General features: G+C 36.9%; 1 protein-coding gene across 1 annotated transcript in view; it reads right to left on the reverse strand.

The window, feature by feature from the left end:
- Positions 1-26,338, reverse strand: part of WDR72 (WD repeat domain 72) — a 430,783-nt gene that overhangs the window by 113,355 nt on the left and 291,090 nt on the right. Inside the window, exons 15-16 of the mRNA XM_053717490.1 lie at positions 14,324-15,129; positions 10,450-10,541 (exon numbers count right to left, since the gene is read on the reverse strand). Coding sequence (XP_053573465.1) covers positions 10,450-10,541; positions 14,324-15,129 — 898 coding nt within the window. The remainder of the gene's footprint in view (positions 1-10,449; positions 10,542-14,323; positions 15,130-26,338) is intronic.

The following is a 26,338-nucleotide window of genomic DNA, read 5'->3' on the forward strand; positions in this document are numbered from 1 at the left end:
GGTGAACAGATCAAAACACTGACAGAATCCATGGATGGCAGGCTTTTGAGTGTCCTTGCAAAGAAAGGTGGCTATATTGGTCACTGATTTGTTTTTGTTTTGTTTTTGAATGTCAGAAATGTATATTTGTGAATGTTGAGATGTTATATTGGTTTCACTGGTAAAAATAAATAATTGAAATGGGTATATATTTGTTTTTTGTTAAGTTGCCTAATAATTATGCACAGTAATAGTCAAAATTAATCCTCAAAAATACAACTTGCCTAATAATTCTGCACTTCCTGTATATATATATATATATATATATATATATATATATATATATATATATATATATATATATATATATACATATATATATATATATATATATACTAGTTCTGTTTGTTACAGTTGTGGCCACAACTAATTTTATTACTTCTGTTTTCTGTGTATCTATGCCTTATGTATAGACTTTTTTAATCTGATTTTGTGTACATTAAATATATATTCCTAACTGGTAATAATCTGTTTTTGATTGTGTATGTCCCTATATGGGGAATTGTATTGACATTAATTGTTAAATTCTATCGGCTAGATTACAAGTTTTGTCGGTAAAAACTTGCGAAGCTAACGCTCCTTTTTTTTCCAGCGCTCACTTTAAACAACGCTGGTATTACAAGTTTTCTGAATGGCTGCGTTAGCCTCAGAAAAGTGAGCGTTGAGAAAATTTAGCGCCACTTTTACTTGTAATACCAGCGTTGCTTACGGTAGCAGTAAGCTGGAAAAACGTGCTTGTGCACGATTTCCCCATAGGATACACATGCAAAAAAGCAGCGTTCCGCTCTTAACGCAGCCCCATTGTTTCCTATGGGAAAACACTTTCTAAGTCTACAGCTAACACCCTAACATGAACCCCGAGTCTAAACACCCCTAACCTTACACTTATTAACCTCTAATCTGCTGCCCCCAACATCGTCGCCACCTGCATTATACTATTAACCCCTAATCTGCTGCTCCGGACACCGCCGCCACCTACATTATCTCTATCAACCCCTAATCTGCTGCCCCTAACATCGCCGACACCTATATTATATTTATTAACCCCTAATCTGCCGCCCCCAACGTCGCCGCTACCTACCTACAATTATTAACCCCTAATCTTCCGCCCCCAACATCGTCGCTACTATATTAAATGTATTAACCCCTAAACCTAAGTCTAACCCTAACATAGCCAATCCGATTGGCTGATTGGATCAGCCAATAGTATTGACCTCGCATTCTATTGGCTGATCCAATCAGCCAATCGGATTGAACTTCAATCCGATTGGCTGATTAAATCAACCAATCAGATTTTTCCTACCTTAATTCCTATTTTTTAAGGGGGGATCGGGTGGGTTTTAGAGTAGGGGTGTGTGGGTGGTGGATTTTAATGTTGGGGGGTATTTTATTTCTTTTTTTTTTACAGGTAAAAGCTGATTACTTTGGGGCAATGCCCCGTAAAAAGCCCTTTAAAGGGCTGGTAAAAGAGCTGATTACTTTGTAATTTAGTTTAGGATAGGGAATTTTATTTTATTAGGAGTTCTTAGATTAGGTGTAATTAGATAAAACTTCTTGTAATATTTTTTTATTTTTTGTAATTTAGTGTTTGTTTTTTTGTAATATAGTTTAGTTTATTTAATTGTATTTTATTTTAGATAATTGTAGTAAATTTATTTAATTAATTTATTGATAGTGTAGTGTTAGGTGTATTTGTAACTTAGGTTAGGATTTATTTTACAGGTAATTTTGTAATTATTTTAAATAGGTAGCTATTAAATAGTTATTAATAGCTATTGTACCTAGTTAAAATAAATACAAAGTTGCCTGTAAAATAAATATAAATCCTAAAAAAGCTACAATGTAACTATTAGTTATATTGTAGCTATATTAGGGTTTATTTTATAGGTAAGTATTTAGTTTTAAATAGGATTAATTTATTTAATTATAGTAATTTTATTTAGAGTTATTAAATTTATATTTAACTTAGGGGGGTGTTAGGGTTAGGGTTAGACTTAGGTTTAGGGGTTAATAACTTTATTATAGCAGCGGCGACGTTGGGGGTGGGAGATTAGGGGTTAATAATTGTAGGTAGGTGGCGGCGATGTTAGGGACGGCAGATTAGGGGTTAATACAATTTATTATAGTGTTTGCGAGGCGGAAGTCCGGCAGTTTAGGGGTTAATACATTTATTATAGTGGCGGCGATGTCCGGTCGGCAGATTAGGGGTAAAATAATTTTATTATAGTGTTTGCGATGTGGGGGGGGCCTCGGTTTAGGGGTTAATAGGTAGTTTATGGGTGTTAGTGTACTTTTTAGCACTTTAGTTAAGAGCTTTATGTTCCAGCGTTAGCCCATAAAACTCTTAACTACTGACTTTTAAATGCGTTAGGAGTCTTGGAGGTAGAGGCTGTACACTTTCTCCAAGACTTGTAATACCAGCGTTAGGCAAATCCCATTAAAAATATAGTATACGCAATTGACGTAAGCGGATTTGCAGTATGGAAAAGTCGCGGAAAAAAAGTGAGCGGTACACCTGTACCTGCCTGACTCGTAATACCAGCGGGCCTTAAAAAGCAGAGTTAGGACCCCTTAACGCTGCTTTTTAAGGCTAATGCCAAACTCGTAATCTAGGCGTATAATTCCTCAGCTCCAATAGCGCCACTCAATCCCTCCCATTTTGTATCTGTTTTTTAACCGTGTCTGAGAGATCACGGTCTAATTTTTTGAGTAGGCTTAGAGGGATTTAGAATAGAATAGGGTCCAGATACTCTGTTTTTTTAATAGTTTAATTTAGTGTTTTGCGATGTGGGGGGCTGGCGGTTTAGGGTTTAATAGGTTTATTTAGTGGCAGAGATGTGGGAGGCCAGAGGTTTAGGGCTTAACAACTTTTTTTAGTAGCAGCAATGTTGGGGAGTAGCGGAATAGGGGTTAATAGCTTTTATTAGTGGCGGCGATGTTAGGGGTGGCAGATTAGGAATTAATAACTTTATTATGTGGCGGCGATGTAGGGAAGCGGCAGAATAGGGGTTAATAACTTTATTATACTGTCTGCAATGTGGGGAGCAGCGGAATAAGGGTTAATAACTTTTATTAGTGTTGGCGATGTCGGGGAGGCAGATTAGGGGTTAATAACTTTATTATAGTGGCGGCAATGTCAGGGGCAGCAGATTAGGGGTGTTTTATGTTAGGGTGTTAGTTTTAAATGTAACTTTCTTTTCCCCATAGACATCAATGGGGTTGCATTACGGCGATCGCTATTCCGCACTTCATGTGTTAGTTTTTTTTCTAACACTCTCTCCCTATTGATGTCTATGGGGGAAAGCGTGCACAAGCACGTCAAAGCAGCACTTGGCTTTTGTGCGGTATGGAGCTTAACATCACCATATCGCACGCACAAGGAGGCTTTTCAGAAACTCGTAATGGCAGCGATATGGATGGTGAAATATTGCAACTTTTGTTGCGTTCATTTCACACCCTGTTTAGCGCAAAACTCGTAATCTAGGTGATTGTTTTTCATAACATTGTTGCTACATTGGCACTTTCATATTTGCTCAAAGTTCTTTTATTTGTTTTGCTTTCTGACAAAAATATTTTTTTTAATCTCATCCTTATTATCATATAGCTGTTGTTCAACTCATGTGGTTTGTGCAATTACCATTGGATTAAAACTAATTGTAAATGAAAACGGAAAAAATAATGTTATAGCCATTATAGCATAAAAAATTAAATACTCTAATTTGTTAGGGCCTGTTATTTTATTACTATTGATGCAGCTAAGGCGTTAAACACACAGTTAAAGTAGAGCTCAAGTCCTGCACATCACTGCTAATGACAAGTGGAAATTGTAGCTGATCAAATTTAACAATGCTGATTACATTAGTGGCATTTATTTGTTAATACCAAGAGAATGAAGCAAATTAGATAATAGAAGTAAATTGGAAAATTGTTTAAAATTATATGCTCTATAATCTGAATCATGAAATAATTATTTGGATTTCATGTCCCTTTAAGGGTTGATAAAATGCAAGAAAATATACAGGAATATGCCTAACATAAACAACCCTAAAAAAAGTCTGCTTTGTAACATTAAGAGCCAGATTACGAGTGGCGTAGTAACAGTTACACGCAAGTGACATTGGGTTTATCACAGCTGTTTGCCCAACTACGATGTATCGCTCGTAATAGTTGAAAGTAAATGCGAACGTGTGAGCGCAATCATGATTTATACTAGAATGATTACTGCATCCTCATAGCTCTGGTTAACTGTTTTGTGAAACAAAAAGTGTCACAAAACACATCAAAAATACATTTAAAGGGACAGTCTACACCAGAATTTTTATTGTTTAAAAAGATAGATAATTCCTTTATTACCGATTACCTAGTTTTGCACAACCAACACAGCTATAATAATACACTTTTTACCTCTGTGATTACCTTATATATAAGCCTCTGCAAACTGCCCCCTTATTTCAGTTCTTTTGACAGACATCCATTTTAGCCAATCAGAGCTGCCTCACCTGAACTCCATGTGCATGAGCACAGTGTTATCTATATGGCACACATGAACTAACGCCCTCTAGTTGTGAAAAACTGTCAAAATGCCCTGAGAGAAGAGGCGGCCTTCAAGTGCTTAGAAATTAGCATATGAACCTCCTAGGTTTAGCTTCAACTAAGAATACTAAGGCCTAGATTTGGAGTTTTGTCGGTAACGACCCGAAAAACTAACGCCGGCTTTTTTCTGGCCGCACCATAAAAATAACTCTGGTATCGAGAGTCCACATAAAGGCTGCGTTAGGCTCCAAAAAAGGAGCGTAGAGCATTTTTAACGCAGCTTCAACTCTTGATACCAGAGTTGCTTACGGACGCGGCCAGCCTCAAAAACGTGCTCGTGCACGATTCCCCCATAGGAAACAATGGGGCTGTTTGAGCTGAAAAAAACCCAAACACCTGCAAAAAAGCCGCGTTCAGCTCCTAACGCAGCCCCATTGTTTGCTATGCGGTAACCCTTCCTACGTCTGCACTTAACACTCTAACATGTACCCTGAGTCTAAACACCCCTAACCTTACACTTATTAACCCCTAATCTGCCGCCCCCGCTATCGCTGACCCCTGCATATTATTATTAACCCCTAATCTTCCGCTCCGTAAACCGCCGCTACTTACATTATCCCTATGTACCCCTAATCTGCTGCCCCTAACACCGCCGACCCCTATATTATATTTATTAACCCCTAATCTGCCCCCCACAACGTCGCCTCCACCTGCCTACACTTATTAACCCCTAATCTGCCGACCGGACCTGAGCGCTACTATAATAAAGTTATTAACCCCTAATCCGCCTCACTAACCCTATCATAAATAGTATTAACCCCTAATCTGCCCTCCCTAACATCGCCGACACCTAACTTCAATTATTAACCCCTAATCTGCCGACCGAATCTCGCCGCTATTCTAATAAATGTATTAACCCCTAAAGCTAAGTCTAACCCTAATACTAACACCCCCCTAAATTAAATATAATTTAAATCTAACGAAATTAATTAACTCTTATTAAATAAATTATTCCAATTTAAAGCTAAATACTTACCTGTAAAATAAATCCTAATATAGCTACAATATAAATTATAATTATATTATAGCTATTTTAGGATTTATATTTATTTTACAGGTAACTTAGTATTTATTTTAACCAGGTACAATAGCTATTAAATAGTTAAGAACTATTTAATAGCTAAAATAGTTAAAATAATTACAAATTTACCTGTAAAAGAAATCCTAACCTAAGTTACAAATAAACCTAATACTAGACTATCAATAAATTAATTAAATAAACTACCTACAATTACCTACAATTAACCTAACACTACACTATCAATAAATTAATTAAATACAATTGCTACAAAGAAATACAATTAAATAAACTAGCTAAAGTACAAAAAATAAAAAAGAACTAAGTTACAAAAAATAAAAAATTATTTACAAACATAAGAAAAATATTACAACAATTTTAAACTAATTACACCTACTCTAAGCCCCCTAATAAAATAACAAAGCCCCCCAAAATAAAAAAATGCCCTACCCTATTCTAAATTACTAAAGTTCAAAGCTCTTTTACCTTACCAGCCCTGAACAGGGCCCTTTGCGGGGCATGCCCCAAGAAATTCAGCTCTTTTGCCTGTAAAAAAAAACATACAATACCCCCCACCCACATACCCCTAATCTAACCCAAACCCCCCTTAAATAAACCTAACACTAAGCCCCTGAAGATCATCCTACCTTGTCTTCACCATACCAGGTTCACCGATCAGTCCAGAAGAGCTCCTCCGATGTCCTGATCCAAGCCCAAGCGGGGGGCTGAAGAGGTCCATGATCCGGCTGAAGTCTTCATCCAAGCGGGCCAGAAGAGGTCTTCCATCCGATTGAAGTCTTCATCCAAGCGGCATCCATCCGGAGCGAATCGGCAGCATCCTGAAGACCTCCACCGCGGAACATCCATCCTGGCCGACGACTGAACGACGAATGACGGTTCCTTTAAATGACGTCATCCAAGATGGCATCCCTCGAATTCCGATTGGCTGATAGGATTCTATCAGCCAATCGGAATTAAGGTAGGAATATTCTGATTGGCTGATGGAATCAGCCAATCAGAATCAAGTTCAATCTGATTGGCTGATCCAATCAGCCAATCAGATTGAGCTTGCATTCTATTGGCTGATCGGAACAGCCAATAGAATGCGAGCTCAATCTGATTGGCTGATCGGATCAGCCAATCGGATTGAAATTGATTCTGATTGGCTGATTCCATCAGCCAATCAGAATATTCCTACCTTAATTCCGATTGGCTGAGAGAATCCTATCAGCCAATCAGAATTCGAGGGACACCATCTTGGATGACGTCATTTAAAGGAACCGTCATTCGTCGTTCAGTCGTCGGCCAGGATGGATGTTCCGCGGTGGAGGTCTTCAGGATGCTGCCGCTTAGCTCCGGATGGATGCCACTTGGATGAAGACTTCAATCGGATGGAAGACCTCTTCTGGCCCGCTTGGATGAAGACTTCAGCCGGATCATGGACCTCTTCAGCCCCCCGCTTGGGCTTGGATCAGGACATCGGAGGAGCTCTTCTGGACCGATCGGTGAACCTGGTATGGTGAAGACAAGGTAGGATGATCTTCAGGGGCTTAGTGTTAGGTTTATTTAAGGGGGGTTTGGGTTAGATTAGGGGTATGTGGGTGGTGGGTTGTAATGTTGGGGGGGGTATTGTATGTTTTTTTTTACAGGCAAAAGGGCTGAATTTCTTGGGGCATGCCCCGCAAAGGGCCCTGTTCAGGGCTGGTAAGGTAAAAGAGCTTTGAACTTTAGTAATTTAGAATAGGGTAGGGCATTTTTTTATTTTGGTAGGCTTTGTTATTTTATTAGGGGGCTTAGAGTAGGTGTAATTAGTTTAAAATTGTTGTAATATTTTTCTTATGTTTGTAAATAATTTTTTATTTTTTGTAACTTAGTTCTTTTTTATTTTTTGTACTTTAGCTAGTTTATTTAATTGTATTTCTTTGTAGCAATTGTATTTAATTAATTTATTGATAGTGTAGTGTTAGGTTAATTGTAGGTAATTGTAGGTAGTTTATTTAATTAATTTATTGATAGTCTAGTGTTAGGTTTATTTGTAACTTAGGTTAGGATTTCTTTTACAGGTAAATTTGTAATTATTTTAACTATTTTAGCTATTAAATAGTTCTTAACTATTTAATAGCTATTGTACCTGGTTAAAATAAATACTAAGTTACCTGTAAAATAAATATAAATCCTAAAATAGCTATAATATAATTATAATTTATATTGTAGCTATATTAGGATTTATTTTACAGGTAAGTATTTAGCTTTAAATTGGAATAATTTATTTAATAAGAGATAATTAATTTCGTTAGATTTAAATTATATTTAACTTAGGGGGGTGTTAGTATTAGGGTTAGACTTAGCTTTAGGGGTTAATACATTTATTAGAATAGCGGCAAGATTCGGTCGGCAGATTAGGGGTTAATAATTGAAGTTAGGTGTCGGCGATGTTAGGGAGGGCAGATTAGGGGTTAATACTATTTATGATAGGGTTAGTGAGGCGGATTAGGGGTTAATAACTTTATTATAGTAGCGCTGAGGTCCGGTCGGCAGGTGGAGGCGACGTTGTGGGGGGCAGATTAGGGGTTAATAAATATAATATAGGGGTCGGCGGTGTTAGGGGCAGCAGATTAGGGGTACATAAGGATAACGTAGGTGGCGGCGCTTTGCGGTCGGCAGATTAGGGGTTAATAAGTGTAGGCGACGTTGAGGAGGGCAGATTAGGGGTTAATAAATATAATACAGGGGTCGGCGGTGTTAGGGGCAGCAGATTAGGGGTACATAAGGATAACGTAGGTGGCGGTCGGCAGATTAGGGGTTAAAAATTTTTTTTAGAGTGTCGCGATGTGGGGGGACCTCGGTTTAGGGGTACATAGGTAGTTTATGGGTGTTAGTGTACTTTAGAGTACAGTAGTTAAGAGCTTTAGAAACCGGCGTTAGCCCAGAAAGCTCTTAACTACTGACTTTTTTCCTGCGGCTGGAGTTTTGTCGTTAGATGTCTAACGCTCACTTCAGAAACGACTCTAAATACCGGAGTTAGAAAAATCCCATTGAAAAGATAGGATACTCAATTTACGTAAGGGGATCTGCGGTATGGAAAAGTCGCGGCTGGAAAGTGAGCGTTAGACCCTATTTTGAGTGACTCCAAATACCGGCGGTAGCCTAAAACCAGCGTTAGGAGCCTCTAACGCTGGTTTTCACGGCTAATGCCAAACTCTAAATCTAGGCCTAAGAAAACAAAGCAAAATTGGTGATAAAAGTAAATTGGAAAATTGTTTAAAGTTACATTCTCTATCTGAATCATGAAAGTTTATTTTGGACTAGACTGTCCCTTTAAATGTACAGTTACACCCATAATAACATTATCTAATAACAATTATTAAAAAAAAATATTGCACAAAAATGTTATAAGGGCTCAAGGATATGAGGTCTCAGGTGATAGAAAAAAAAAAGGCATGCAAAGGGCTTAAACATAGAGATACATACATATACATGTGTGTGTGTATATATATATATATATATATATATATATATATATATATATATATACAGTATATACTGTATATATGTGTGTACATATGTATTTATGTATTGATATGTTTATATATGTATTTAGAGACACAAAAATGATAAATATATTTATATATATATATATATATATATATATATATATATATATATATATATATATATATATATGAGAATTGGAGCCCTTTGCAGTCAAGTATTTGAAAACATGTAAAATATTCATATTTAATAAAGTGTTTAACTGTGTATTTACTGTAAATATTTCACATCCCAATGTTCTTCACATAGGGGAATATTTTCTAAGTATTTATAAATACATATTCCATATCTGTAAATATCTATACCTATATATAATCATATATTTATATAGGTATAGATACTCTACTCTATACAGTATATTGTACCAAAATACCATCAGATATGTGTAGAAATATACTGTATATTATATTATATTTACTGTAAATATTTCACATTCCAATGTTCTGCACATAGCAGGATATGTTCTATGTATTTTTAGATAGTATATATATCTCTATATACCTATACTTATGTATAATAAACTATATATAGGTATAGATATATATTATATAAAAATACGATCAGATATATGTAGAAATATGTATTTATGAATAAAATAACGCATTGGGTTAGCGAGCAAGATATAAATTTTTAATTTAATCTTTTAATACGAACGCTACCCTGCTCGCGCAAATAGCTTACTTCTAGCGGACTTAGCGTGTGAGCGTTAATGGGACACTAAACCCATTTTTTTCCATGATTCAGATAGAGCATGCAATTTTAAGCAACTTTCTAATTTACTCCTTTTATCAATTTTTCTTTGTTCTCTTGCTATCTATCTTTATTTGAAAAAGCAGAAAACTAAGCTATGGAGCCAGCCCATTTTTGGTTCAGCACCTTGGTTGCACTTGCTGATTGGTGGTAACTGTAGCCACCAATCAGCAAGTGCTATCCAGGGTTCTGAATTTAAAATGGTCCGGCTCCTTACATTAAATTCCTTAAAATAGATTGCTTAAAATTGCATGCTCTATCTGAATCATCAAAGAAAAAATGTGGGTTTAGTATCCCTTTAAATAACGCTCCCCTTGTAATCTGGCCCTAAAAATGCACCCTTTTAAAAGAGCTTTCCGCTTTCTATTTGGCTCCATGTAGTTAATTGTAATATTTTCTATTGCTATTAGATATATCTGACACTGTTTATCTTCCCTAGTGTTGGAAGAGTTACTGCACTTATATCCTTATTATCTGATTTATGATTATCAACTTACCTTGCAGAAGCTCAACTGGAAATGCCGGAACTGATGAGCTGACATTTTCAGAATTTTTCCATTTGGAGCGAACAGATTCCATCTTTTCTTGACTATAAGGGCAAAAAAATTGACCAGTCCTAAAATTACCTTAAAAACACTAAATCTCCTACATTTATAGGTCATACAGTGAGAAATTTCACAACTGAAAAAGTGGACAAATCATTTTTTGTATCTGCTTTAAACAGTAAATATAGAGAGAGGAAGTGAGGGAAAGAGTGATAGATAGAGGGAGGGACTGATTCATATAAGCTGCAAAAATGTATTGCAGATGGGTACTTATTCATTTAAAGGAACATTGCACTCAAATTCCTATCATCATCAACATGAAAGTGCAGCATATAAGCATGTTGGTATTTTTTCTTTACTTAAAAAAATGTGAAGTAAAAGTTATTCTACTAGATAGGGGGCGCCCTTATATGGATATACAATACAAGTGAGCCAATAATTGGAACAGTAGTAGGATATAATATGAATTATGTCTATATATTATCTGGCACAAATGAGAGCCAAATTAAAACCAAATTATGTATATAAGAAACAATTATATTAACAGTATTAACAGTAATAATACAGTATTAATCCAAATAGACAATTGATTAAACACTGTAAAAAAGATAAATGAGAGTCTCTTGTTGTGAAGTAGATATAATATAGGCAGCAATCTGTAGAGGACCCGGTCTGGATCCCAGGATAGCAATCTAAAAACAAGAAAAAAGACAGATGCGCCACATGGCCCAATATTGTTTGTTCCACACGGTGTGTATAGTAAAGATGTGCAAAATTACACTCACATGTATTAAAGCACTCCAAATAGTGCAGATGGAGAAGTCTGGGATCTATAACAGTCACCCAGCAGACCGACTTCTTGGAAGGGAAGGATAATCTGTAGTGTGGAAATACAAGAAGACACAAAGGTGCCTATATGGCCTAGTACAGTTTGGACCCAGGAGTAAATGGTATGTGTGGTATGATATATACTCACATTTGATGCTAGTCAGACAGGAAGGGATCAATACAGTCACCCAACAGACTTTAACAAAGCAAACAGCATTTGTCAGAGTCCCAATATGTCCAGTGGGTCAAATAAAAATATTGATCCAAAGAATACAGTGCAGCAAGTGTTTTTATATAAAAGTAACAAACTTTACTTAAAATAGTTAAAAATAAGCGACGCATTTCTCAGCAACAAGCTGTTTCATCAGGCTTATAAAAAATGACAAAAAACACTTGCTATATATACACCAAACAATTGTATCAACATCATTAGCCACACTTGTGAGGGGAGTGGCTATAGGCAACTCCCTCATGTTAGAGCCTATCAGCATTAGATTAAATTATGTCACAAACATTTCAGATTCTAATAACAAATTAATGCAAATTCATTAGAACACACATAACATAATTTCATAGTTATAGTCTACCTAATGTTGTAAACATTAAAGGCATAAAAAATAACTTCATGTATTTTCAGCATTTCATTTGTTATTTCATAAGTGTCAGTATAGTATAGATATAGCTGATATTGTTTATATTTATTCCCTTTTTGGGAAGATAAAAAGAAGATAAACATGCTCTCAAACCGTTAGCACTCTTAAAACTTACTTGGTTTCATTCCTCTTAAAATTAGACATATTACTATAATCAATGGCTTCCATTGAGTCATATTGGCGTTCCCTATTTCTTACTGCGCGTGCGTATGACATGATCTGTCAATCAATTGCGCTACATGTTATCTTAGAATTATATACCAATCAGGCAGCATCATCATTGTGGATGTGTATAGATCTAAGTCCGTTGCATTTATAGCCTTTCACTTAATAGCGCGGTATATTTTAAATAAATTGCATATTGAGCCATTCGTGGGATGTCATCATTGGGGGTGTGTAGGGAGTAAACCAATGCTAGCGGATAGTCTCAACCTGTCATTACAGCTGTCGTCACGGGAGGTGTGTCAATGTACTAATGCCGTAGTGAGTGTGTGAAAGCTGTCAGATGTGTAGTTGTTACCACGATCCCTCATGTTCATAGATCACAAAACAGTTCTTTGTGTAAAATACCTAGAGTGGTGAATATTAAATCTTGATCAGATAGACATAAACGATTATAAGGAAATTGCCAGTAGTGTTGTTATTGTGACAGTTAACGATTAATTTCTGATTGATAGACATGTATGAGATATGAATATCTAAACATAGTATGTGTATATGTAATTAGCTAAAACCCCAGTGATCTTAATCTTGGACTTTTAAATTGGGCAATTAATACCATATATTGGATATCGTAATAAATAGGGAACGCCAATATGACTCAATGGACGCCATTGATTATAGTAATATGTCTAATTTTAAAAGGAATGAAACCAAGTAAGTTTTAAGAGAGCTAACGGTTTGAGAGCATGTTTGGTGTAAATATAGCAAGTGTTTTTTGTCATTTTTTATAAGCCTGATGAAACAGCTTGTTACTGAGAAACGTGTCGCTTGTTTTTAACTATTTTATGTAAAGTTTGTTACTTTTATATAAAAAAATTGCTGCACTGTATTCTTTGGATCAATATTTTTTTTTTACTCACTGGACATCTTGGGACTCTGCCAAATGCTGTTTACCTTGTTAAAGTCTGTTGGGTGACTGTATTGATCCCTTCCTGTCTGACTAGCATCATTGGAGATGCAACACCAAATGTGAGTATATATCATACCACACATACCATTTACTCCTGGGTCCATATAGGCACCTTTGTGTCTTCTTGTATTTCCACACTACAGATTATACTTCCCTTCCAAGAGGTCGGTCTGCTGGGTGACTGTTATAGATCCTAGACTGCTCCCACGGCACTATTTGGAGTGCTTTAATACATGTGAGTGTAATCTTGCACATCTTTACTATACACACCGTGTGGAACAAACAATATTGGGCCATGTGGCGCATCTGTCTTTTTTCTTGTGAAGTAAAAGTTGTTTAAACTGAATTTGAAACAATGCAGTATCAGCAGTGCACTTATTACTAATGCGCATTGACAGGCAATTCCTGCTAATATTCATTGGATTTTAAGCAAAATGCAGCAAATTGGAAAGAGCAGAGGTATTCAATTTAAACAGCTATTTGTTAGGGAAAATAAGATTTTGGGGGCATTTAGTGGACATTTATAAAATTAACCAGAGATCTGAGCTCTGGTTAATTTTATAAGCACTAATTGCTACCGCGAGCTCACAGTAGCAATAACCAGGGACACTGAAACCAAATTTTTTCTTTCGTGATTCAGATAGAGCATGCAATTTTAAGCAACGTTCTAATTTACTCCTATTATCAAATTTCTTTAATTATTTAAATAGCAAGAATGTACGTTTAGATGCCAACCCATTTTTGGTGAACAACCTGGGTTGTTCTTGCTGATTGGTGGATAAATTCACCCACCAATAAACAAGAGCTGTCCATGATCTGGAAAAAAAATAGCTTAGATGCCTTTTTTATCAAATAAAGATAGCAAGAAAACTAAGAAAAAATGATAAAAGGAGTCAACTTAAAATTGCATGCTCTATCTGAATCACGAAAGGAAAAAATTGGGTTCAGTGTCCCTTTAAGTTACTGCTTCAAATTTTACATACATTTTTAACACTGAATGTTTAATTTTTAATGTTATATTTTATATTTGCAAATTATAGGGCAAAATATTTGAGAAACTATTACATAATTTATAGAATAGACTAGATGAACATTTTAATTCAACCATAATTTATATTTATTAGCAAATAATTATCCCCTGTTGTCTATTAGCAGGTGTTTAAATAGTAATAATCAGAAACTCATTAAGAATGATTATGGCTATTAATCATACCTTCTAGGTCGGGTGGCAAATTTTGAATCCGTGTCCATTTTTAATGTTTTATTGACCAGAAATATCTTCTTTAGAAACTGTAAGAGAGTATCAAGACCTAATGTGCTTAGACTATTGTTTTCTTGTTTTCCATGACTTGCTTTATGTTTTTCTGTAGCAAAAGCATATTTAGTAGACAGCTCTACTACTTTTTGTGAAAACAAATTATGAGAAAGATTTTCAACCTTATTTTTGTTGGTTTCATTCCATCCTGGTAACATTAAAGACACATGATCTTCATCTGATATAGTTCCAAAACTAACTGAGCCATGAAGTTTCAGAATATCTAAGTGTCTAATGCAAAAGTTGTCCAGTTCTTTATCTAGCCCCCAGGGTAACAGACATGAAATAAGGAGCTTAGCTGCATCCATAACCATATTTACATCAACTTTTCCAGATGGCTTAGTCTTGTCTTTTTTGGTGCTTTTAAATTTCTTATTCCTCTTGATACTGACACTCTCTTCTAAAGGACGAATAGTATTTTCTTTGGCATTAGTTTCAGAAACTTGCCCATCCATTTGTGATAAAGATCCAGCAGTCCTATTTCTTTTAAGTGTTAATGGTCTTTTTTCTGAAGAGCCTTTAGACACTTTCAATGCATCATAACTGTGGAAGGATTTTGCTGACTTTAGTCTGCTTTCTTGGGAAGACTGTAAAAGTTCAAAAACTTTTTCCAGATCGAATAAAAGCAAGTGTAAGCTGATGTTATATTTAGTTCTTATGGGTAAAACTGTAAATGGGCTTTGGCCATTTTTGGAATCTGCAGGCTTAAAAAAAAGCTCAAAATTAGAAGTAATAATTACAAATATATAATTTTGACATTTTACTTCAAATAATATGTAATATAATAAAATACACTGTAGGCCTTAATAATTAATAACACAAAGGTAAAAACAGAGCATCAGACCATAGTTGACAAACATTCAATTAGGCTAACGCAGTACCGTTTTTAAGCCTTACTCATAGCCCTAAAAGCAAACACCAAGACACTGAACCTATCCCACTGATGATAGGATGCCCTTTAACATCTGACCTCTGATAGCGTGACTTCAGAGCTCTGGTTAGCTGTTACGCGAGACAAGAAAATTGCACAAAACACATTAAAAATACGTTAAAAAGTTGCAACAAAATGGTATAAGGGCTTAAAGATATGCGGTTTCAAGTGTTAGGGAAAAAAAAGGCATGCAAAGGCCTTTAACATAGAGATACACACACACACATATATATATATATATATATATATATATATATATATATATATATACTATATATATATATATATATATATATATATATATATATATATATACATGTTTATATGTGTCTTTATATGTATTTATGCATTTATATGTGTATTTATTTACATGTAAAAGCATATAGATGCAATATTCATATTTAATAAAGGTTTTAACTATGGCATCTATTTATCAAAGTGTCAACTGACTTGCATTCGCCGGCACCAATACGCTCGCCTAAGATCGCCTAACATCGCTGCCGCGGTCCTGAATACGTTCTCCAAAATTATCAAAAAAGCTGTCAAAAAGCTGCGATGAGCAGCGGATTGTTGTTAACTAACAGTCATTGATCTCGCTGCTCTTCAGCTTTTCTACAGCTTTATTGTAACCCTGTCACTAAACACTGCCACTCTACTATACTGTTTACTCCCTATACCGCCACTCCTGGACCCCGCCGCAACTAAATAAACGTATTAACCCCTAAACTGCTGCTCCCAGGGCCCACCACCACCTACATTATACTTATTAACCCCTAATCTGCCCCCCCTACACCGCCGCCACCTACATTATATTTATTAACCCCTAATCTGCCCCCCTACACCGCGGTCACCTACCTACATTTATTAACTCCTAATCTGCCGCCCCCAACGTCGCCGCCACTATATTAAATTTATTAACCCCTAAACCTAAGTCTAACCCTAACACCCCCTAACTTAAATCTAATTTAAATAAATCTAAATAAATATTCCTATCATTAAATAAATTATTCCTATTTAAAACTTAATACTTACCTGTAAAATAAACCCTTAAATAGCTACAATATAACTAATAGTTACATTGTAGATATCGTAGGGTTTATTTTTATTTTACAGGCAACTTTGTATTTATTTTAACTAGGTAGTATAGTTACTAAATAGTTATTAACTATTTAATAACTTCCTAGTTAAAATAAATACAACAGTACCTGTAAAATAAAACCTAACCTAAGTTACAATTACACCTAACACTACACTATAATTAAATAAATTCCCTAAACTAAATACAATTAAATACAATTAAAAAAATTATCTAAAGTACAAAAAAAGAAACACTAAATTACAGAAAATAATAAACAAAGTACAAGATTTTTAAGCTAATTACACCTAATCTAATCCCCCTAACAAAATAAAAAATCCCCCCCAAAATAAAAAAGCCCTGCCCTACACTAAATTGCAAATAGCCCTTAAAAGGGCCTTTTGCGGGGCATTGCCCCAAAGTAATCAGCTCTTTTACCTGTAAAAAAAAATTACAACCCCCCCAAACATTAAAACCCACCACCCACACAACCAACCCTACTCTAAAAACCACCCAATCCCCTCTTAAAAAAACTTAACACTAACCCCCTGAAGATCACCCTACCTTGAGAAGTCTTCACCCAACTGGGCCGAAGTCCTCAACGAAGCCAGCAGAACTGGTCCTCCAGACGGGCAGAAGTGGTCCTCCAGATGGGCAGAAGTCTTCATCCAGGCGGCATCTTCTATCTTCATCCATCCGGCGCGGAGCGGGTCCATCTTCAAGACATCCGATGTGGAGCATCCTCTTCTGACGACGGCGACTGAAGAATGAAGTTTCCTTTAATTGACGTCATCCAAGATGGCGTCCCTTCAATTCCGATCAGAATTAAAGTAGGAAAAATCCAATCAGCCAATAGGATTTTTCCTACCTTAATTCCAATTGGCTGATAGAATTCTTTCTGCCAATCAGAATTGAAGGGACACCATCTTGGATGACGTCACTTAAAGGAACCTTAATTCTTGAGTCGCCGTCATCAGAAGAGGATGCTCCGCGTTGGATGTCTTGAAGATGGAGCCGCTCCGCGCCGGATGGATGAAGATAAAAGATGCCGCCTGGATGAAGACTTCTGCCCATCTGGAGGACCACTTCTGCCCGTCTGGAGGACCACTTCTGCCGGCTTTGTTGAGGGCTTCGGCCCGGTTGGGTGAAGACTTCTCAAGGTATGGTGATCTTCAGGGGGTTAGTGTTAGGTTTTTTAAGGGGGGATTGGGTGGGTTTTAGAGTAGGGTTGGTTGTGTGGGTGGTGGGTTTTAATGTTGGGGGGGTTGTAATTTCTTTTCAGGTAAAAGAGCTGATTACTTTGGGGCAATGCCCCGGAAAAGGCCCTTTTAATGGCTATTTGTAATTTAGTGTAGGGTAGGGCTTTTTTTATTTTGGGTGGGATTTTATATTTTGCTAGGGGGATTAGATTAGGTGTAATTAGTTTAAAAATCTTGTACTTTGTTTATTATTTTCTGTAATTTAGTGGGGGTTTTTTGTACTTTAGATAAAAATTTTTAATTGTATTTAGTTTAGGGAATTTACTTAATTATAGTGTAGTGTTAGGTGTAATTGTAACTTAGGTTAGGTTTTATTTTACAGGTACTTTTGTATTTATTTTAACTAGGAAGTTATTAAATAGTTAATAACTATTTAATAACTATTCTACCTAGTTAAAATAAATACAAAGTTGCCTGTAAAATAAAAATAAACCCTAAGATAGCTACAATGTAACTATTTAGTTTTAAATAGGAATAATTTATTTAATGATAGGAATATTTATTTAGATTTATTTAAATTAGATTTAAGTTAGGGGTGTTAGGGTAAGACTTAGGTTTGGGGGTTAATAAATTTAATATAGTGGCGGCGACGTTGGGGGCGGCAGATTAGGGGTTAATAAATGTAGGTAGGTGGCGGCAGTGTAGGGGGGCAGATTAGGGGTTAATAAATATAATGTAAGTGACGGCGGTGTAGGGGGCAGCAGATTAGGGGTTAATAAGTATAAAGTAGGTGGCGGCGGTGTAGGGGGGGCAGATTAGGGGTGTTTAGACTCGGGGTACATGTTAGGGTGTTAGGTGTAAACATTCCCATAGGAATCAATGGGATATCGGGCAGCAGCGAACATAAGCTTTCGCTGTTTTCCGACTCCCATTGATTCCTATTTCATCCACCGCCTCCATGGCGGTGGATTGAAAATCAGGTACGCTGGGCCTGAATAGTGGCGAGCGTACCTGGTAGATATTTGATAACTTACAAAAGTAGTCAGATTGTGCCGAACTTGCATTCGGAACATCTGTAGTGACGTAAGCATCGATCTCTGTCGTATGTTACGTGACTAAATTCTACTTTTGCCGGTTTGTAGGGTTTGATAACTAAGGCGAATCAGGCTCGCCACAAATACGCTGTGGAATTCCAGCGTATTTGCGGTTGACAGCTTGATAAATAGATGCCTATGTATTTAATTAAAATATTTCAAATTCCAGTTGTTTTCACATAGGGGGATATGTTTTAAGTATTTTTAAATAGATATTCCTTTATGTATCTGCATATATCTACACCTATTTATAACCATATAGAAATATAGGTATAGATATATTTTACCAAAAAAACATCAGGATATATATATATATATATATATACACACGCAAGAAGCCTCCGTCTAGCGTAGTTAATGCACGAGCGCAGACTACCATTCCACTCGTAATCTCTCCCTTTTTACAGTGGGTATTGAAAATAATCACCCCTCTTGAAAATAATCACATTTTGTTGCTTTGCAGTCTGAAATAAAGACAGGCACAGTTTTTGTTTATCCAGTTGTAATTACTCAGTGCAACATATAACATCCAAGTGAAAGATATAGCAACAACATGTCAGGCAAAAATAAAGACAATTCAAAAACAGAATCACTGAGTTAGAAAAAGGATCACCCCCTTGTGTTAGTATGTTGTTGAACCACATTTTGCTTTAATTACAGCCTTTAGTCTGTTGGGATACAGTATGTCTCTACTAACTTTGTACATCTAGACTGTGCGATATTTGCCCACTCTTCTTTGCAGAACTGCTCCAGTTCTGTTACATTTGATGGTGACCTTTTGTGGACTGCAGTATTCAAGTCATGCCACAGATATTTAATGGGTTTTAAGTCTGGGCTCTAACTAGGCCATGCAAGGACATTCACCTTTTTCTCCTTCAACCACTGTGTGGTCATTTTTGCTGTGTGCTTTGGGTCATTGTCATTTTGGAAGGTAAACCTTCTTCCCATTGACAACTTCCTGCAGGGGCGTATTATGGCCTAGGCCAACAAGGCCGGTACCTAGGGCAGCAGATTTAGGATGGGCAGCACATCTGTCCTATCCTCTCTCTAAAAGCCAGCATACAGTACAGTGAGTGATAAAGTGCAGGCTTTTACAGAGAAGACAAGGCACATGCACTGATTAAGGTCACTCTTTACAGGCAGTGCTCCTTTAAAACATTGCTTCATTTAGAGCCACTGGCATTTTTGCAGTGGGAACATTCTTTGTGAGAAACTTGACCGGGAATATGCTTCCAAGGTGAGGCTGGAGGAGAAGACCTTGTGCCAATATGCTGCCTCCCCTTATCAGCTGTGATGGGTCTGCGAGCGCAGTGCTTATTGCAGGTCTTAGCAGCTAACAGACTGGATGCATCTGTGCACTGCTTAGATCAGCTTGTGATGTCTAATTATAAACTCTCAGTGCTAATATATGTTAGCTACTAATAGCTAGCTTTCTCCGCACTCATGAACCCATGGAGTAAATAGGAAACGGACACTTAAAAAGTTGAATTACTTGAATAATGGTAATTAATGTATGTTGCTGCATGTGGCAGTGATTGTTTCAAAGTGTATTCTTTTTTCCATACCTTCCTTTCTCCCTTCTTTCGCTTTCTCCCTCACTTCCTCAACTGACTCCCTACCTCAACTCACTCCCTTCTTTCCCTCCCTTCTTTCCCTCCCTCCCTCCCTTCTTTCTGTAAACTTCCTCCCTTGCTCCCTTCTATACAAATCAGCCAATAGAATTTCAGTAGCTTTCATCCTATTGGCTGATTTGAACAGCCAATAGGATTTCAGTAGCTCTCATCCTATTGGCTGATTTGAATTTCCAAAATAAAATCAGCCAATAGGAATGCAAGGGACGCCATTTTGAAAAGACTCCCTTGCATTGAAAATTCAGTATACGGCGGCTACCGTATGAAGAGGATGCTCCGCGCCGGATCTTTTCAGGGTGGACCCACTCCGCACCACCTGAATGAAGATAGAAGATGCCGCCTGGATGAAGATAGAAGACGCCGCCTGGGTGGATGAAGACCTCACTGCCTGAATGAAGGCTTCTCGCCACCGGGATGTCCGGACTTCAGAAACTGTAAGTGAATCATTGGGGGCTAGTGTTAGGTATTTTAAAACTTTTTTTGTGTGGGTATTTTTTTTTAGATTAGGGTTTGGGCTTGTCTTAAAAGAGCTAAATGCCCTTTTAAGGGCAAGAAAAATAGTTAAATGCCCTTAAAGGGCAATGCCTATACAAATGCCCTTTTCAGGGCAATGGGTAGCTTAGGTTTTTGTTAGAGTTAGGTTTTTATTTTGGGGGGTTGGTTGGGTGGTGGGTTTTACTGTTGGGGGGTCTCTGCATATTTTTTCAGGGAAAAGAGCTGATTTTTTTAGGGCAATGCCCTACAAAAGGCCCTTTTAAGGGCTATTGGTAGTTTATTGTAGACTAGGGTTTTTTATTTTATTTTGGGAGGCTTTTTTATTTTTATAGGACTATTAGATTAGGTGTAATTGTTTTTATTTTGGATAATTTCGTTTGTTATTTTTCGTAATTTAGTATTTTTTTATTTTTTGTAATTTAGTATTTTTAATTTTTTGTAACTGTAGATTTTTTTTTTAGTAGTGTTAGTTTTTTTTAATGAGTAATTTAATTTATTTAATTGATAGTTATTTTAATTTTAATATAATAGTAATGTTAGTTTAACATAGTTTAAACTTAGTTTTTTTTTTAATATCACAGGTAAGTTTTTATTTATTCTAAGATAGGGATCTTGTCATTTTAATTTAAAGTTAGGGAGTTGTTAGGTTTAGGGGTTAATAGTTTAATTTATTTTTTTTGCGATGTGGGGGGCTGGCGGTTTAGGTGTTAATAGGTTTATTTAGTGCCAGTGATGTGGGAGGCCAGAGATTTAGGGGTTAATAACTTTATTTAGTGGTGGCAATGTCGGGGAACAGCGGAATAGGGGTTAATATCTTTATTATAGCGTGGGAGATGTTGGGGTGTGGGGGAATAGGGGTTAATAACGTTATTATAGTGGCGGCAATATCGGGAGCTGAAGATTAGGGGTGAATAGATTTATTTCGGTGGCGGCGATGCCGGGAGTGGCAGATTAAGGGTTAACAACTTTATGTAGGTGTCGGCGATGTCGGGGGCAGCAGATTAGGGGTGTTTAGACTTGGGGTTTCTGTTAGGGTGTTAGGTTTAAACGTAACTTTTTTTTCCCCATAGACATCAATTGGGTCAATAGTTTTTTTTTCTAACACTCTCTCCCCATTGATGTCTATGGGGAAAGCGTGCATGAGCATATCAAAGCAGCGCTTGGATTTCATGCGGTATGGAGCTCATTACCACCATATCGAGCGCACAAGGCGACTTTATCAAAACTCGTAATGGCAGCGCTACAGAGGGTGAAATAATAACAACTTTTGTTGTACTCGTTTCGCACACCCTCTATAGCGCAAAACTTGTAATCTAGGTAACTGTTAGTGAATCTAACTTACAATCTTCCTGAAGTTTAAATAAATACTCAAAAAAAGCTTTAATGCTCACATTTATTGTTAGAAAATGTGTAATAAAAAAAGTGTACTTAAACACTTGTAAAGCTATCTTTTTCTTTAAAAATGTTGACCAAACTTGGAAGTCCAATGAGTGGCATGATGCCTGCCTTAGAAAGTATTGAAGCCCTATGGATTTGCTAATTTGATGCATGACATAATTTTTTTTTAGTGGACATATTTTTTTTTCTTCCATACGTGGGCTTTGTAGTAAGGGCCATATTTGGTGGCATAATGGCTAGAACGGGAGGGAACTCCCCTAAAACACAGGGAGGCAGAGAATGGAGGTCATTCAGAACACCTGGAAGCATCTAGCTGACATACCTCATTGCACAGCCTCTGTGCTCTCTGTAAAACTTTTGCAGCCTTCATAAAAATTGGTGGAACTGTTGTACAGTTAAACCAAGGGAAAACAACTCTTTTAGTAGAAAGATATCAACTAATAATTTGACAAAGACTTGAATTTACAAATATATTGTCATTTTTTTTAGATATCTTATCTCTAAAGTTACAGTGTACTGTAAAATTGATTTACCCTTAATGTGTTTTCAATTACTTGTTATACCAGCGGCACAGTGTCAAATGTATGATCCTTTGGGCTCTATTTAACATGCTCCGTAGGGAGCTTGATGGCCCCTGTTTCTGGCGAGTCTTCATACTCGCCAGAAACAGCAGTTATGAAGCAGCGGTCACAAAGACAGCTGCTCCATAACCTGTCCGCCTGCTTAGCAGGCGGACAGACATCGCCACAATACAACCCGATCGAGTACAATCGGGTTGATTGACACCCCCTGCTGGCGGCCCATGCGGGCGGCCGTGAGTCTGCAGGGGGCGGCGGTATTAGGGGCAGCTGCCGCTTGGATCCAGACTTCAGCCGGAGGATGGACGTCACTCTTCAGCCCCCGCTTGGGCTTGGACGAAGATTTCGGAGGCTCTTCTGGACAGATCGGGACCCGGTGTGGTGAAGACTAGGTAGGGAGATCTTCAGGGGCTTAGTGTTAGGTTTATTTAAGGGGGGTTTGGGTTAGATTAGGGGTATGTGGGTGGTGGGTTGTAATGTTGGGGGGGTAGTATTGTATGTTTTTTTTTACAGGCAAAAGAGCTGAATTCTTTGGGGCATGCCCCGCAAAGGGCCCTTTTCAGGGCTGGTAAGGTAAAAGAGCTTTTCTATTTTCATTTTAGAATAGGGTAGGGCATTTTATTATTTTGGGGGTCTTTTTTATTTTATTAGGGGGCTTAGAGTAGGTTTAATTAGTTTAAAATTGTTGTAATATTTTTCTAATGTTTGTAAATATTTTTTTATTTTTTGTAACTTAGTTCTTTTTTATTTTTTGTACTTTAGTTAGTTTATTTCATTGTATTTATTTGTAGGTATTGTATTTAATTAATTTATCGATAGTGTAGTGTTAGGTTTAATTGTAGATAATTGTAGGTATTTTATTTAATTTATTTATTGATAGTGTAGTGTAAGGTTTAATTGTAGATAATTGTAGGCATTTTATTTAATTTATTTATTGATAGTGTAGTGTTAGGTTTAATTGTAACTTAGGTTAGGATTTATTTTACAGGTAATTTTGTAATTATTTTAACTAGGTAACTATTAAATAGTTATTAACTATTTAATAGCTATTGTACCTGGTTAAAATAATTAAAAAGTTGCCTGTAAAATAAATATTAATCCTAAAATAGCTACAATATAATTATAATTTATATTGTAGCTATATTAGGATTTATTTTACAGGTAAGTATTTAGCTTTAAATAGGAATAATTTATTTAATAATAGTTAATTTATTTAGTTAGATTTAAATTATATTTAAGTTAGGGGGGTGTTAGGGTTAGGGTTAGACTTAGCTTTAGGGGTTAATACATTTATTATAGTAGCGGTGTGGTCCGGTCGGCAGATTAGGGGTTAATAATTGTAGGTAGGTGGAGGCGACGTTGGGGGCGGCAGATTAGGGGTACATAGGTATAATGTAGGTTGCGGCGGTGTACGGAGCGGCAGATTAGGGGTTGATAATAATATGCAGGGGTCAGCGATAGCGGGGGCGGCAGGTTAGGGGTTAATAAATATAATATAGGGGTCGGCGGTGTTAGGGGCAGCAGATTAGGGGTTCATAGGGATAACGTAGGTGGCGGCATTGTGCGGTCGGCAGATTAGGAGTTAAAAAATTTTAATTGAGTGGCGGCGATGTGGGAGGACCTCGGTTTAGGGGTACTTAGGTAGTTTATGGGTGTTAGTGTACTTTAGAGCACAGTAGTTAAGAGCTTTATAAACCGGCGTTAGCCCAGAAAGCTCTTAACTACTGACTTTTTTCTGCGGCTGGAGTTTTGTCACGACTCTAAATACCAGCGTTAGAAAGATCCCATTGAAAAGATAGGATACACAATTGACGTAAGGGGATCTGCGGTATGGAAAAGTCGTGGCTGCAAAGTGAGCGTTAGACCCTTTCCTGACTGACTCTAAATACCAGCGGTAGCCCAAAACCAGTGTTAGGAGCCTCTAACGCTGGTTTTGACGGCTAACGCCAAATTCTAAATCTAGCCGACAGTGATTTTCTCTCTCTCTCCATCTGACTACACACTGCTAACCTTCAGCATAACAGAAGATAACAGATAACAATGGGGAGAGTGGTGCCTTAGATGTGCCGTAGGGATGTTTTGACAGATTGAGAGAAACGCCCTATAAGGGGATATCAGGCCTTCACCGCAGGGACACATTACAGACAAGACCGAAGGGTGGAATATAATCCTCTCCCCTAGGACTGAACGATCAACTTACCTCATAGGATTGAGGTAAAATCCAGTAAGCAAGTCAGCTATCTCCTTGCACATAAGCTGCACTTTGATCACGGTGAAGTGCGGACAAGCAATAGGACTGCTCCTTTTAGGAAACTGTTACACCTTTGTATATACTTATAGTCTGTGCGCTTATTTTTTGATTCTCTCTTTTCTTCTAACATTGTTACAGTGTAAGGGGAACACTGCATCAATTTGAGCAGCACAAGTATTTTTTATCCATTGAGACTTAGGGGCTGATTTACTATGCAGCGTATCCTGCAGTTTCTGCGAAAGCCTTCAGGCTCACCGGAAAAAAAGAGTTAAGAAGCAGCAGACCTATGACCGCTGCTCCTTAACTCGTCAGTCACCTCTGAGGCGGCAAACAGAAATCATCCCGATTAGATACGATCGGGATGATTGACACCCCCTGCTAGCATCTGATTGACCACAAATGTGAAGGGGGTGGCATTGTGCAATGATAAATGCCGATAGAGAATGCTGTTGGCATTTATCGATGTGGGGTGGACATGATCTGCTACAGCGGATCATGTCCACCCGCACATTCATAAATCGGTCCCTATATGTGTTTGTATATATTGTTGCGTAATAGCCTGTAATATTGACATATAAGGAATCAGCAAAAAGAACAGTATTATTACATTATATAATTCTAGTTTCAGAACCACAGGTTGTATAGAGCTGGTGTTTTATCTTTTTTTTTCTGTTATTTATATTTATATACACACACACTTTATTTATTGGTTCACAAATAAAACAATGTTACAACTTGTAGCATTTTAACTTTTTAGTAGTGAAGAATAATGCTGAACTGCTTTTACAATTTTAGGTTTGTCAGTGGTCAAACTACTTAAATTTATTGAAATAAATCACTTCCAAACTGTGACAGCATGAATCACATTTTGTACAGTTTACTCTACAATATGTCTACAGAGCATTTGCAGAAATTGAGCCATGGTTGTAATACTGTACATTTCCTTTAACCTACCAGCCACATTTCATTTTTTCCCAAATAGTTGCAGTTTTAACTGTGGGAGTTTTATTTGGCTATTTCGAGGCACAGTTGTGGAGACTTACAAATGTCTGCATGAGTACAAGTGCTGCTCCACAGCTAGCCAATTGGGCAGCTTTTCTAAACGTTACCAGCTTCCCCTCTAGCTATACCAAACAACAAATGGAATTCTACCCCTAATGTGAGTTATTTATTTATAGGCTTAAGGCATACATGACTTAAAAGTGATGTCTTTCAGGATTATTACTCAGGTTGTAGAAAGCAAATACTCATAATACAAAAT

Source organism: Bombina bombina, chromosome 6 (assembly GCF_027579735.1).
Source record: "Bombina bombina isolate aBomBom1 chromosome 6, aBomBom1.pri, whole genome shotgun sequence".
Taxonomy (NCBI): domain Eukaryota; kingdom Metazoa; phylum Chordata; class Amphibia; order Anura; family Bombinatoridae; genus Bombina; species Bombina bombina.